Raw genomic sequence first — 16719 nt, forward strand, 5'->3', positions numbered from 1 at the left:
AGACTGCTAAATAAACTTGAAAGTTTGTGATTGGATACTAGGATTATTGAATGGACAAGATCTTGGTTGTAGGATTGAAAACAGAGAGTTGTGGTAAATGGAGTGCATTCACAGGAGGGAAATGTTACCAGTGGAGTACCCCAGGGATCTGTACTTGGACCAATTATTTTTAATATCTTTATTGGTGACATTGCAAATGGCATTAAAGGGAAAGTATGGCTTTTTGCAGATGACCCAAAGGTGTGCAACAGGGTAGACACACCAGGTGGGGTAAAACAAATGATTGAGAATCAAGGTAGACTAGAGGAATGGTCAGGAATGTGGCAATTACAGTTTAATGCCAAAAAATGCAAAATCATGCAATATATAGTTAAAATCGCAAGGAAAGTGTACACAGTTTTCTATACTGATGCGTGGTCCCGCAGGGTCGGTATCGCAAGAAAAAATAGACTCTGCAGGCAAGTCAATTTTGACTATCTAGTACAAATTATAGTTAAAATCGTCCATAGCCAAAATCGCAAGCACACATAGACAATATCGCATATTCAAAATCACACATAAGTCAGTATCGCACCGTGTGCACATTAAGCTTTGTGACCATGGTCGGGAGCAGGGTCATGGAACCGGGACTTTTGCATTCACACATACAGAAATCCCAGGTTGATGCACATTCATGTGCAAAAACCTGGAATTTCCATGTATGTGTGAAATGGGTATAGCTGTCATTTTACAAGCTGCATCTGAGAAATGCGTTATGATTAGTTAGTACTTTATCTCCTCCCAAGTTCCTTTTATGGGAATGACCCAGCAATAAATCCTAGCAGTGGGTGAGTAGTCTATTTGTTTGTGCTGTTGTCTGGTGCAGAGGGTTGGTGTGTACAGAGGGTTCTGTCTTTAGCCATCTCCATGCACGGCCAAATTGGAAACCAATTCTGGCACTAAATAGAACGTTAGGATTGGTCTGTGCAGGTTCAGCAGTAGAAAAATTGCAGGCTCCTTAGTATATCAAATATTATCCTAACCGTGAGTTGTAAAGAAAAATAAAAAATTATACAGCGTTATTTTAAGGAAACCCATCCAGATAGTTTCATGTGCTAGGCTGGATGTGCAAATAGAAATGACTTCATGTACTGATTCATTTTGTACCCACAGATACGTCGATGAATTGATGAAAATGAAACAACAGGCCCGCGAAGAAGGGAATGAGTTTATTACATGGAATGATATCCAGGGATGCGTGAATCATGTCAATAACACAGTACATGAGGAACATGCCAGTATGTACAGAACTTATTCATGTTGCCAGTTTTCTAGCTGTTCTGGTCCAATATAATAGCTGCTTGGGACTTTCAGGGTTTAGGCAGTTATTCAGATGAATCCGGCAGCATTCCAGCTCATCCTAGTTAATAAACTGGAAATGTGCAGATATTACAGTGTCAGTGGAGGGAGCGAGTGCGAAGAGGTTATACTTTGGCAAATTATTAAGGTGTTTTTGTGTTTAGTGGTTCTTTGTAGTAGTCTGAATTGTCTTGTACACTTACCCCGTGATGGGGTGTAGTACGGCTGACCGGCGGTCAGATTACCGACGCCGGGATCCCGGCAGCATACCGACGCCGGGATCCCGGCGGGGAGGGGCGAGTGCAGCAAGCCCCTTGTGGGCTCGCTGCGGTCGCCACGCTGCGATCGCCACTGGTTCTATTCCCACTCTATGGGTGTCGTGGACACCCACGAGTGGAAATAGTCCCTGTCGGTCGGCATGCCATCTGGATAGTGAGGGGTCGGGATGGTGGAGGAGATCATGTGACTGTCGGTCTCCTGACCGCCGGTCACATGAATACCACCCCCGTGATGTCAGGGTCTTTATGGGCGTTACTGCATTTTCTGCACTAATATGAATGTTTTTCTTTACTACCACTTCCAGTGATTATCCAAGGTCTCAACCCCAACTGCAGTCCATAAATGCAATTTTTAAGTAACTTTTCCTTAAATCTGCACATAGTTAACTGTTTAAGTTTGTTAATAAAATATTAATTTAAATGATTTTCACAATAAGAAAACTGCCACCCTTGTGCACAAGCCTCGACCTACGTGGTCTTTCCACAAATTCAGGCCCATGTCTGTGTGTGCAGTGTGTGTGTGACGTGGGGCTCGGGTGCATGAAAAGAACCCTTTTCTCTTAGTGCAGGTGTTCCACAGTAAGTGCTGAACTCTCCATGCATCATAAATCCACCTGTTATCAGCATAAAAGGTTATTTTGTTTCACTAGCCAAGCATATCTAAGATAACAGGTATGTTTTCCCAGACAGATACAACTTGTCAGTCTCACACAATTCATGTTCCTAATCTCTAAAGCACTGTGTGGGGTTCATGCAGGGTTGGAGTTAGCTTTGGCTTAAATTGCACCAATAAAAAATAAGCAATTTGCATAATTTTCAGAGATTCGAGTATCTTAAATTATCTGATATTGTGCATGTTAATTTTTGCAAATAGCATAGGATGCTCTCCGCTCTCCTTACATTAGTAGTGTATCACTTCAGTGCATTACAGTGCGGATACGCAATGGCTTCACCACAGATCACGGGAAAATGGGATGTGTTTTGCCTGATAATTTTTCGGGTGCATTTTTTTTTAGCTTCGGACCCCAAAAATTATCTTTGTTTAAGGTGAACACACATAAGTGCATGGACCTATCACAGATTCTATGTGTTTTTCACTGCCAGTTTCCCCAAAACATGCTTTCTATGTATAAAAATGTATGCACTGGGCCCCATATAGGAGACCCTGAGGACCAGTATAGAATATTTATCTTCTGAAGTGCATTGGTGTGCAGAGCAAGGAGCAGACGTTTGCATTGGCTGATGTGAGAAGTAGGTGGAGCTTGGGCAATCTTTTCTAAGTGTAGAAAAAACACAACAGTGCACCTGGTTTTGCAGAGAAGTACAAAAACTAATTTCTATTTACAGACCTTAATCAAAATGATAAAACTTGATTGGATGTTGAAAATGATGCATAGCCCAGCAAAAGTACTTAAAATATTACACCACGTTATGTAGTGCGCATCTAGTGCACTCTGTGTAATTGAGGCACGGTGCAAAAATTGGTGACATGTTGATCAGAAGTTATGGTCGATATGTAGCAATAAAGTCTTTAACGAACTACCTGATTGGTCACCATAGTCACATGTACATGGGCCTCTTAAATTGTTGGACAGTAATTTGAGCCTTCAGATTAGGATTGTAAATTTTCAGACAGGCCGGCCAAATGTTTATTTACTTATACTGTATTTTTAACTTGCGCTGGGAACAAATTCTTCTCTCTTGCCTGTTTTAGGGATATTGGCAATTGGGCTCATTAATGAAGCTTTGGATGAAGGGGATGCCAGGAAGACGTTGCAAGCCTTACAGCTGCCAGCAGCAAAGTTAGAAGGAGTAGAACCCAGTGTGGCTCAGCATTACCAGGATACTCTGGTCCGGGCAAAAAGAGAGAAAGCTCAGGTGAGCATGGGCTTCAGAACATTACACGGGAAGCAGTTTTGTAAATGGTGTAACGGTTTCTCCTCAAATATGTTTTATACACCCACTGCATTGAATGGCATACTATTGGTCTAGTAGGGATACTTTTTTAGGGGTATATTCGATTAGCGTCTGATCCATTCCGACATGTATTTGTCGGAATGGATGCAGCAACCCCTATTCAATCTCATCTCAATTCGACTTTTTCAAGTCGAATTGAGATGAGGGACCCAGAGGAGGAGAGGGGTTGGGGAGCCGCGGGGACAGCCGTCGGCAGACGGAGGAGATCAGCGCTACAGTAACACTGCAGGAGGATGTCACACAGTCGCCCAACCTCACGGCAGTGTCCACCCGGCTCCAGCAAGCGTGACCTCACTTGCTGGAGCCGAGTGGACGCTGCCGTGCGCGGAGCTGCTGTGTGACAACATGCTGTAGCGCTGATCTCCCCTGTATGCCCGTGGCTGTCCCCCGTCTCCCTGCGGCTCTCCCCACTCTCCTCCTCCTGGGTCCCACGCCTCAGTCCGACATTTTTTTATGTCGGACTGAGATGGTCGAAAAGGGGGCCAAAACCTTTCGGTTTTTCTCCCCGTTTTCGACATAAGCATGTGGATCAGCAGCTATTCCGCCGATCCACGTGCTTTTCGACAAGTCGAATTCATCGACTTGTCGAAAAATTTTGGATTATATTGAATAGGTCACATCACGAATCGACCTTAAAAAGTCGAAAACTGCCGTCTTTTCAACATACGGCAGCTTTCGACTTCAATTGAATATACCCCTATGTATTTTTGGCCCAAAAATGTTCATTTTTCGCACGAGACAATAGGATAGGAAAATGCGAAAAATCAAAAAAAATTTGCAGGTGGTACTCCATCAAAGCTAATAGGATACTGGCCTATATATGGGTGTTTTTGTTTTGTTTTTAAAGTGAACTGTGCATATAAAATACATTTCTCCATTTCCCATACTTTAAAGTTAGTATGTTTTTAGTAGTAGCATCAGTTCAGCTGTGGTGAATATTTGGTAACTGAGTGCACTGTCTATATTTTAGATAAAGCAGATTTTTGGGATTACCTTTTGTGTAGTATTTTTGAACCTTATGTATCCTTTCTTCCCGTTACTATATAATACTTATAGATTGGTTGAAGTAAAATGAAATTCAGCCCTGACAGTGTAAACAAGAGTTAACTTCCAGCCACATCATGCCTTGGCTCCATGGCAGGGTGTATGTGAATTTGTACAGGAACTGATTCCCAGTCCAAGCATTTCCTGCTGCTGCTGAGCTGGGCTGAAATAACCATTTCTATTCACTGAGATCAGGGGCTGCCAGACTGGGCTGCAAATCACATTGGGGCAAAATTGCCTTATTTAGTCATGAGCTTTGTACGTACTGCACTCAGCGCAGAGTCACTTAGGATATGGTTAGACGACAACCACATTTAGCAAAACATTAATAAAACAGTGATGACTGTGAAACCTAACATCTCAATTGGTTGGCAGCTACATACTCCTGTGTTGCATTACTCAGATCAAATTTGTACTGTGTTTATTCACTTTGTATATTCCAGGGAAAAATGCTTTAAATCAAGTATCCGGATATTTCTTTCTTGTTGTGTTATTCAAATGCAGGACAAATTTTCCAGTGGCAGAAACATAAACTGTGCAAGGAAAGCTAATAGATATACAGATTCATAAGCATATACGGAATACAGTATGCGATAGTGTTGCTTATTGTAAGTGATAAGGACAGCAGCAGTCACAAAGGCGTTGTGTGACTGTGTATAAGCAAAAGGGACTGTATATCTGACAACTGTGTCCACATATTGCTAATCCCCAAATGGGCAAATAGCCTGTTTAGCGCACCACAGACTTTGGACTTAGCTGTGCCAAAACACTAATCCTTAGTACCTAGTACAATATAAGCAAACCAAGGTGCAAAATTGAGGAAAAGGGGGCTTATTCAGGTTGGATCGCTTATGCGATCAAACCCGCAGTTTCTTTATATATGGAAAACTGCATACGCGCAGCACCCGTTCTACGCATTTGAGATCGCACCTCAGTTATGCGATTATCTCTGCCTGATTGACAGGCAGAGGTGTTCGTGTGGAGGGGCGGAGGCGGCCGGTGTTGGGGAAAACGGGGGCGAGTCGCCCCTGTTTTCCGGGAGTAGGAAAGGCCTAGGACACATTTGTAATGTGAAGTTTTCCTAAAGTAATGATAACATAACTACTGTTTATAAGCAGTAACATCAGAACATATATACAGATATTATTTAACCACTTGCCTGGCATGGTCGCATCAGATGCGACCATGCCTGCAAGTGCTTTATCTGACCTGGTCACACAGGATGCGACCAGTCAGATAAGCTGTGTTAGCAGTGGCAGGGAGGGAAAACTTCCCTCCGCTGCTGCTGTCAGAGGGACCGGAAGGCCCCTTTGCCTTCCAGCCCCCAGTGTTGCCGTGCTGCCGATCATTGCTGATCGGTCAGCACGGCAGGATCCCCCACCCCCAGCGGCTGCAGACAATAGCAGCCACTGGTAAGTGTAAATCATCGCCTCCAAGCCACCCCCAGACTCGCCCTGTATACCATATGGTTTGCATCCCTCTCCGATGTTAGCTGATCTGTGCATTTGCAGATCTGCTTCTGTGTCAATGGTAGCAATGCATTCTAAGACTGAAATTCTGTGACCATTTCGGCCCAGGAAATTGGTGGCGACAGACAAATATTTCAGCAACCGGGGGCATACCTGCCCAGGTTCTGGGTTTGCCAAGGCCCGTGTCTACATTTTTTAACAGATTGCTGGCCTTGGCAGTGCAAATAAGGCAGCCATTCAGAGTAACCTTAGGCTTACTCAAATGGCTGTGTTGCAACCGATGGTCGCTATGGTGATCTTCGGATTCAGCACTCAGATCTGTGATGCCGGCAATCGCTGTCTTTTGAACTCAGGCGCCTACTGTGGCATTAGCGTATTTTTGTGCAGCAGTTGCATCCAAAGCCGCCGCTGCTGAGCGTCTTACGTACATCTCTGAATCAGCCCCAAAATCTGTGATGATTGTAGTAGTGAAGTGAGGGAGGAATGGTTGGAATGCTGCCACCTTGTGGCCATTGTCACTAATTGGATTCCACCCATGTAGTCACAGTAACAGTAACTTGACACTTTTTTTTTTTTTTTATTCCCATAAATTTAAGAGTACAATCTTATATATACACCACAGATTATATACCCCGTGTGTAAGACCTCATCTGCAGTATGTAACGCAGCTGCATTCACAGAATAGATTTCAAGTTATTATATTTATATTTAAGTAGCATCTCGTGTAGCTATGCGTTTTTTGTTTTCTTCAAAAGTATGTGAATAACACAGTTTACATGAAAAACGGAACAGCTTTCGATAAGTTTACCATATTATCCATTTAAACCAGGACACATGGATTACACAGGTTCTGTGGCTGATTAAAACCAGGTGAAATGCAGGCTTGAAGTCAGCCAGCCACAGAACCTGTGTAATCCATAAGTGTCCTGGTTTAAAGGGATAGATCTGTCTGTCTGTCTATCTATCTGTCATCTCTGCTCTTCCTCTCACATAAACTACCCCACGGCTTTCCCTGTTGTCACTTTTTACAGCTTGTGGCTCTGTCCGTCCCTCCCCTTCTTCCTCTGTGATATTAATCTCCATTGGCTTAGTCATGGTCTCTCACTGTAGGGAAAGCCACAGCTACCTGGCCGGAAACATCACTTACTGAAAGCTCACTGGGAGGGGAGGGAGGGAGGGGGGGGGGTGATGTGTACTGGGCTTATCACTTATATGCAAACTATAATGTACAGGTTGAGTATCCCTTATCCAAAATGCTTGGGACCAGAGGTATTTTGGATATGGGATTTTTCCGTATTTTGGAATAATTGCATACCATAATGAGATATCATGGTGATGGGACCCAAGTCTAAGCACAGAATGTATTTATGTTTCATATACACCTTATACACACAGCCTGAATGTCATTTTAGCCAATATTTTTTACAACTTTGTGCCTTAAACAAAGTGTGTGTACATTCACACAATTCATTTATGTTTCTTATACACCTTATAAACACAGCCTGAAGGTCATTTAATACAATATTTTTAATAACTTTGTGTATTAAACAAGGTTTGTGTACATTGAGCCATCAAAAAACAAAAGTTTCACTATCTCACTCAAAAAAGTCCGTATTTCGGAATATTCCGTATTTTGGATATTTGGATATGGGATACTCAACCTGTATTATCTTATTTCTTGCACAATGATTTATTCACTTTTTTTGAATATGCATTATACGTTATTTTCTCTGACGTCCTAGTGGATGCTGGGAACTCCGTAAGGACCATGGGGAATAGCGGCTCCACAGGAGACTGGGCACAAAAGTAAAAGCTTTATGACTAGCTGGTGTGCACTGGCTCCTCCCCCTATGACCCTCCTCCAAGCCTCAGTTAGATTTTTGTGCCCGGCCGAGAAGGGTGCATGCTAGGTAGCTCTCCTGAGCTGCTTAGAGTAAAAGTTTAAATAGGTTTTTTATTTTCAGTGAGACCTGCTGGCAACAGGCTCACTGCATCGTGGGACTAAGGGGAGAAGAAGCGAACTCACCTGCATGCAGAGTGGATTGGGCTTCTTGGCTACTGGACATTAGCTCCAGAGGGACGATCACAGGCTCAGCTTGGATGGGTCCCGGAGCCGCGCCGCCGGCCCCCTTACAGAGCCAGAAGAGCGAAGAGGTCCGGAAAAATCGGCGGCAGAAGACGTTCCTGTCTTCAATAAGGTAGCGCACAGCACTGCAGCTGTGCGCCATTGCTCTCAGCACACTTCACACTCCGGTCACTGAGGGTGCAGGGCGCTGGGGGGGAGCGCCCTGAGACGCAATAAAACACGTTTTAAACCTTATATGGCTAAAGAAATGCATCACATATAGCTCCTGGGCTATATGGATGCATTTAACCCCTGCCAGTTTTCCTAAAAAAAAGCGGGAGAAAAGGCCGCCGAAAAGGGGGCGGAGCCTATCTCCTCAGCACACAAGCACCATTTTCCCTCACAGCTCCGCTGGAAGGACGGCTCCCTGACTCTCCCCTGCAGTCCTGCTACAGAATCAGGGTAAAACAAGAGAGGGGGGGCACTAATTGGCAGATAATACAAATACAGCAGCTATAGAAGGGAGAAACACTTATATAAGGTTATCCCTGTATATATATATAGCGCTCTGGTGTGTGCTGGCAAACTCTCCCTCTGTCTCCCCAAAGGGCTCGTGGGGTCCTGTCCTCTATCAGAGCATTCCCTGTGTGTGTGCTGTGTGTCGGTACGATTGTGTCGACATGTATGAGGAGGAAAATGATGTGGAGGCGGAGCAATTACCTGTAATAGTGATGTCACCCCCTAGGGAGTCGACACCTGACTGGATGGTCGTATGGAAGGAATTACGTGACAGTGTCAGCACTTTGCAAAAAACTGTTGACGACATGAGACAGCCGGCAAATCAGTTAGTGCCTGTCCAGGGGTCTCAAACACCGTCAGGGGCTCTAAAGCGCCCGTTACCTCAGATGGTCGACACAGACCCAGACACGGATACTGACTCCAGCGTCGACGGTGACAAGACAAACGTAATGTCCAGTAGGGCCACACGTTACATGATCACGGCAATGAAGGAGGCTTTGAACATTTCTGATACTACAAGTACCACAAAAAGGGGTATTAGGTGGGGTGTGAAAAAACTACCCATAGTTTTTCCTGAATCAGATGAATTAAATGAGGTGTGTGACAAAGCGTGGGTTTCCCCCGATAAAAAACTGCTGATTTCTAATAAATTATTGGCATTATACCCTTTCCCGCCAGAGGTTAGGGCGCGTTGGGAAACACCCCCTAGGGTAGATAAGGCGCTCACACGCTTATCAAAACAAGTGGCGTTGCCGTCTCCTGATACGGCCGCCCTCAAGGAACCAGCTGATAGAAAGCTGGAAAATATCCTAAAGGGTATATACACACATACTGGTGTTATACTACGACCAGCAATCGCCTCAGCCTGGATGTGCAGTGCTGGAGTGGCTTGGTCGGATTCCCTGACTGAAAATATTGATACCCTGGATAGGGACAGTATATTATTGACTATAGAGCATTTAAAGGATGCATTACTATATATGCGAGATGCACAGAGGGATATTTGCACCCTGGCATCAAGAGTAAGTGCGCTGTCCATTTCTGCCAGAAGAAGTTTATGGACACGACAGTGGTCAGGTGATGCGGATTCCAAACGGCATATGGAAGTTTTGCCGTATAAAGGGGAGGAGTTATTTGGGGTCGGTCTATCGGACCTGGTGGCCACGGCGACGGCTGGGAAATCCACCTTTTTTACCCCAGGTCACCTCTCAGCAGAAAAAGACACCGTCTTTTCAATCTCAGTCCTTTCGTCCCCATAAGGGCAAGCGGGCAAAAGGCCACTCATTTCTGCCCCGGGGCAGAGGAAGGGGAAAAAGACTGCAGCAGGCAGCCTCTTCCCAGGATCAGAAGCCCTCCCCCGCTTCTGCCAAGTCTTCAGCATGACGCTGGGGCTTTACAAGCGGACTCGGGCACGGTGGGGGCCCGTCTCAAAAATTTCAACGCGCAGTGGGCTCACTTGCAAGTGGACCCCTGGATCCTGCAGGTAGTATCACAGGGGTACAAATTGGAATTCGAGACGTCTCCCCCTCGCCGGTTCCTGAAGTCTGCTCTACCAACGTCTCCCTCCGACAGGGAGGCAGTATTGGAAGCTATTCACAAGCTGTATTCCCAGCAGGTGATAATCAAGGTACCCCTCCTACAGCAGGGAAAGGGGTATTACTCCACGCTGTTTGTGGTACCGAAGCCGGACGGCTCGGTGAGACCGATTTTAAATCTGAAATCATTGAACACTTACATAAAAAGGTTCAAATTCAAGATGGAGTCACTCAGAGCAGTGATAGCGAACCTGGAAGAAGGGGACTATATGGTGTCTCTGGACATCAAAGATGCTTATCTCCATGTCCCAATCTACCCTTCTCACCAAGGGTACCTCAGGTTTGTGGTACAAAACTGTCATTATCAGTTTCAGACGCTGCCGTTTGGATTGTCCACGGCACCACGGGTCTTTACCAAGGTAATGGCCGAAATGATGATTCTTCTTCGAAGAAAAGGCGTCTTAATTATCCCTTACTTGGACGATCTCCTGATAAGGGCAAGGTCCAGGGAACAGTTAGAGGTCGGAGTAGCACTATCTCAGGTAGTGCTACGTCAGCACGGGTGGATTCTAAATATTCCAAAATCGCAGCTGATTCCAACAACACGTCTACTGTTCCTAGGGATGATTCTGGACACAGTCCAGAAAAAGGTGTTTCTCCCGGAGGAGAAGGCCAGGGAGTTATCCGAGCTAGTCAGGAACCTCCTGAAACCAGGACAAGTGTCAGTGCATCAATGCACAAGGGTCCTGGGAAAGATGGTGGCTTCTTACGAAGCGATTCCATTCGGAAGATTCCATGCAAGAACTTTTCAGTGGGATCTGCTGGACAAATGGTCCGGATCGCATCTTCAGATGCATCAGCGGATAACCCTATCTCCAAGGACAAGGGTGTCTCTCCTGTGGTGGTTGCAGAGTGCTCATCTTCTAGAGGGCCGCAGATTCGGCATTCAGGACTGGATTCTGGTGACCACGGATGCCAGCCTGAGAGGCTGGGGAGCAGTCACACAGGGAAGAAATTTCCAGGGCTTGTGGTCAAGCATGGAAACGTCTCTTCACATAAATATCCTGGAACTAAGGGCAATTTACAATGCCCTAAGTCAAGCAAGGCCTCTGCTTCAGGGTCAGTCGGTATTGATCCAATCGGACAACATCACGGCAGTCGCCCACGTAAACAGACAGGGCGGCACAAGAAGCAGGAGGGCAATGGCAGAAGCTGCAAGAATTCTTCGCTGGGCGGAAAATTATGTGACAGCACTGTCAGCGGTGTTCATTCCGGGAGTGGACAACTGGGAAGCAGACTTCCTCAGCAGACACGACCTCCACCCGGGGGAGTGGGGACTTCACCCAGAAGTCTTCCACGTGATTGTAAACCGTTGGGAAAAACCAAAGGTGGACATGATGGCGTCCCGTCTCAACAAGAAACTAGACAGATATTGCGCCAGGTCAAGGCACCCTCAGGCGATAGCGGTGGACGCTCTGGTAACACCGTGGGTGTACCAGTCAGTGTATGTGTTCCCTCCTCTGCCTCTCATACCCAAAGTATTGAGAATCAAGAGATGCTCACGGAGGACCCGTGGCCTCTACCTCTAAGAAAGGACCTGCTCCAGCAGGGACCTTGTCTGTTCCAAGACTTACCGCGGCTGCGTTTGACGGCATGAAGGTTGAACGCCGGATCCTGAAGGAAAAAGGCATTCCAGATGAAGTCATCCCTACCCTGATCAAGGCCAGGAAGGATGTAACCGCGAAACATTATCACCGCATTTGGCGAAAATATGTTGCGTGGTGTGAGGCCAAGAAGGCCCCTACAGAGGAATTTCAACTGGGTCGTTTCCTGCATTTCCTGCAAACAGGACTATCTATGGGCCTAAAATTAGGGTCCATTAAGGTTCAAATTTCGGCCCTGTCAATATTCTTCCAAAAAGAACTGGCTTCAGTGCCTGAAGTTCAGACGTTTGTCAAAGGGGTACTGCATATACAGCCTCCTTTTGTGCCTCCAGTGGCACCTTGGGATCTCAATGTAGTGTTGAGTCTCCTAAAGTCACATTGGTTTGAACCACTCACCACTGTGGAATTAAAATATCTCACATGGAAAGTGGTCATGCTGTTTGCCCTGGCTTCAGCCAGGCGTGTCTCAGAATTGGCGGCTTTATCATATAAAAGCCCTTACCTAATTTTTCATTCAGACAGGGCAGAACTGAGGACTCGCCCTCAATTTCTCCCTAAGGTGGTTTCAGCGTTTCACATGAACCAGCCTATTGTGGTGCCTGCGGCTACTAGGGACTTGGAGGACTCCAAGTTGCTGGACGTAGTCAGGGCCCTGAAAATATATGTTTCCAGGACGGCTGGAGTCAGAAAATCTGACTCGCTGTTTATCCTGTATGCACCCAACAAGCTGGGTGCTCCTGCTTCTAAGCAGACGATTGCTCGTTGGATTTGTAGTACGATTCAGCTTGCACATTCTGTGGCAGGCCTGCCACAGCCAAAATCTGTAAAAGCCCATTCCACAAGGAAGGTGGGCTCATCTTGGGCGGCTGCCCGAGGGGTCTCGGCTTTACAACTTTGCCGAGCAGCTACTTGGTCAGGGGCAAACACGTTTGCTAAATTTTACAAATTCGATACCCTGGCTGAGGAGGACCTGGAGTTTTCTCATTCGGTGCTGCAGAGTCATCCGCACTCTCCCGCCCGTTTGGGAGCTTTGGTATAATCCCCATGGTCCTTACGGAGTTCCCAGCATCCACTAGGACGTCAGAGAAAATAAGAATTTACTTACCGATAATTCTATTTCTCATAGTCCGTAGTGGATGCTGGGCGCCCATCCCAAGTGCGGATTGTCTGCAATACTTGTATATAGTTATTGTTACAAAAATCGGGTTGTTTATTGTTGTGAGCCATCTTTTCAGAGGCTCCTACGTTTATCATACTGTTAACTGGGTTCAGATCACAAGTTGTACGGTGTGATTGGTGTGGCTGGTATGAGTCTTACCCGGGATTCAAGATCCTTCCTTATTATGTACGCTCGTCCGGGCACAGTATCCTAACTGAGGCTTGGAGGAGGGTCATAGGGGGAGGAGCCAGTGCACACCAGCTAGTCATAAAGCTTTTACTTTTGTGCCCAGTCTCCTGCGGAGCCGCTATTCCCCATGGTCCTTACGGAGTTCCCAGCATCCACTACGGACTATGAGAAATAGAATTATCGGTAAGTAAATTCTTATTTTCTTTGCATTTTCCGCATGCCTCCATGTCCAAACTAACGTGCGCCATAGAAACATGGTTAAATCTGAGGGATTTAGTGGTTTAGATTTTTTTGCGAGACTTTGTTGAGTTAAGTCAAAGGCATCTTGTGACAGATCAGTTGTCACACGTGCTGTTTGGATGCTAGGTATGTAGAGTACTAAGGGGGAGAGTTATCAAGTCTTGGAGAGAGATAAAGTTGATAAGTTGCCCATACCAACCAATCGGCGTCTGTCATTTTACAGGATGTGCTAGGAAAATGGCAGTTAGGAGTTTATTGGTTGCCACTAGCAACTTCTCCATGTTATCTCTCCAAAATTTTATAAACCTCCTCCTAAACTACTCTGAGGATATTGGTGGCAGATTGTGAGGTACATGGGTGTTTCAGCTGGCGCTAACTATGTGAAACAGGTTAACTTGGGAAAATACAGTATTATCTTTATTGTTTTACTGTAGAAATATTATAAAGTACAGTAGAATACACTAATATCACAATAAATGGTAGGTTGTGGGGTCTGGAGTTCTGTCTCCTGATAAGTAATGGAAAAACTCCACACTCCAGTATCAATGAGCCACACAGAACTCCTGGCCAAAATAATTTACCCATTTCTCCCAAGCATATGTCTGCATTCCCACGCTATCCTGTTCCTAGGACACTAGGGTAGCTACCCTATTACCATAAACTGTGTGATAGGTTATGTCTCCAAAAACTCTCTATGGGATGACCAGAAGCCTTTCCCCAGTTGTGTAATGGCCACAGAGACTACATGCTCTCTAGGAAGGGTAACAGAGACAGGGGAGTGTGTATAGTAATGATGATTCCCTCAAGTTTACCTGTTCTGTGCTTTTACCTGAAATTCTGCTGCCAGCTGATTGGAGCTTCTGGTCTCAAGGGGAAGGGGGAGGGGCCATGAGAAAGAATACCCTACCATATTATGGGCTTCCTGCAAATACCTTTCCCTTGTTGGGATTACTGATAATTTACCTGGGCACATTTCAGGTAATGGAAACCATGCACACGTCACTCACAGAAATGGCACACAAATAACCAGCATCACAAGTAATGGAAACATTGTAACACCTGATCTCAGAATGGTCTGTATAACTATACTGTTCTATTGTCTTCACAAGTACAATATCACTACACATTCCCCATACCCAGCATATGTACTGTGATGCATTAACATGATAAAGATTGCCTAGTCCCATCTGCATCTGGCATTAACATATATGTTGCAGTTCACGTTATATTTCCCCTTTCTAGTGCCCTGAGTAACTTGAGAAGGGCTAAAAAAAAATGCCATCTACTCACTTTGGGCTCCATTTAAGAATGATACCAATGCAGAGTAAAAGAAAAACATGGGAGCGCTGACAGTGTCTACTATAACGTTTTATTGATAATAAGACAGTGCAGTCTAAACACTATATTGTAGAAACCACATAGGTTAATAGCCTGAATAGGAGATATAATGAAACAAGCTGCTGGCAACAATTAAGTAAACATTTAAATACATTGTAAATGAGACTTGGCTACAATTAAATGTCCTAAAATAAGTATACAGTAGTAAAAGTCTTCATGATAAAAAAAACAAACTGATTTTATATTACAATTGCAACAGGCATCCAGGGGAGATGATGCAGTACATAAATGTAGTGAGCGTCTTACCCACTGTGTAGGATGATCCCCTTAGAGATTACCACATGCTCTGAGAGATGCTGAAAAAAGAAAGAGAGGGAGCACTTGTGTCAATCAGAGTCCTGTGTGAGAATGATACCAATACCGGCGGCATATTTTGGCACATCGATAATTACAAATATGCTTCCTGTTGTTTTTTTTATTTATTTTTTTATATCAAAACATAGCTGTCTGGCGAGGTCCAGCGGTGTCCCCCTCTGAGCTGCTGGCAGCCCAACGTTACCAGCTTCTGGCTGCTGACTAATTTACATGTGTGACTACCCTTTGTGCGTCAATCTGGCGGTGACTTGGTAAAGCCTGGAAAGCTTTGCTGGGTCACCATTGTTGGCAATGGAGACTTTACTGCTTACACCATCTATAGTTAGCATAAGCTATACAGTCACAAAGACAGTAAGCTAAGCTTTCCACTGTTTGCTAAATTCAGCTGTCATAACTCCTTTAGCAAGTGCAAAAGGGGTTATGACTTGCTCTTAAATGGAGCCCTTTTTGAGAGCCGAGTACGCATCTCAAAGGGGTTCAGTATAATATCTTGGCAGACGTGATGCTGGCGATCAGAATGCAGATGTCGGCATCACGATATTTTAAATCCCGACGGGGGAGTATGTATATTCCCCACTCTCCCATATCTCCTAACCCAAATCCTCCCCCCTTAATGGCTAAACCTAACCTCCCCTGGTGTTGCTTAACCCATCCCACCTCTCCACAGCCTAACCCTAAACTCCCCTCAACACCCACCCCACAGCTCTAACCCACCCTCTAAAGTTACGGTCGGGATTCCGGCGTCTGCCTCCTGATTCTGTCACGGTTCCGGGTTCTGTCTCCTAACCCTGTTGGGATTCCGGCATCTGCTTTCTGATGGCCAGGATCCCGACAGTTGGCATGTTAACCGAATCCCTGACAAAGATGTAACATGGAGTGTGAGTAGTCCGGTAGTGAAGAAATGCAGACTGTAATGGTGGGTACACTAACAGATATATCTGCAGATCAATTGATCTGCAGATATATCTATGGACGGATCGAGCAGTGTGTTCAGCATACACACTGCTCGATCCGTCGGGGACTGACGTCATTGAAAGGATATCAGCCTCTTCTTGTACCCCTCGATTTGATGGCCACTGACGTCAGTGAGAGCAATCCTTAAAATTACAGATTATACACGACACCATGTAATTAAGAATCACTCTCCGTTTATTGTTCATAACAATGGTATATAAGGCATCATTGTCTAGGGAGGGATTGGAATGTCCAGGGAGGGGTAGGCAAAAGTAAATATTTTATTGGTTTAACTTTACTGCATAGGAGGGATAAAACAGGCTACATGGGGGGGGGATGTAGGATACAGCCTAGTACTTCATCTAGGGGTGGGGATTTCACACAGTTCCCAACAAACTATGGGTGGAACTATATTTATTTTATGCAATGCAAGCTAAATCCAAGGCAAAAGAAAAAGAAACAATATTTACACAATGCACAATGACAGAGGAGATTTAACCCTTCAATCCCCTCTTAGAATCATGATTGTTATATGACATGATTCTTAAGTGAGGCTCCTTTCTTGTTCCTCCAGT

The 16719-nt window shown here is 45.2% G+C and overlaps 1 protein-coding gene across 1 annotated transcript in view; it reads left to right on the forward strand.

The window, feature by feature from the left end:
* Positions 1 to 16719, forward strand: part of IQGAP1 (IQ motif containing GTPase activating protein 1) — a 408002-nt gene that overhangs the window by 311266 nt on the left and 80017 nt on the right. The window contains exons 14-15 of the mRNA XM_063925920.1: positions 1153 to 1277; positions 3331 to 3494. Of these exons, the coding sequence (XP_063781990.1) occupies positions 1153 to 1277; positions 3331 to 3494 (289 nt within the window). The remainder of the gene's footprint in view (positions 1 to 1152; positions 1278 to 3330; positions 3495 to 16719) is intronic.

This window comes from Pseudophryne corroboree, chromosome 6 (genome assembly GCF_028390025.1).
Source record: "Pseudophryne corroboree isolate aPseCor3 chromosome 6, aPseCor3.hap2, whole genome shotgun sequence".
NCBI lineage: Eukaryota > Metazoa > Chordata > Amphibia > Anura > Myobatrachidae > Pseudophryne > Pseudophryne corroboree.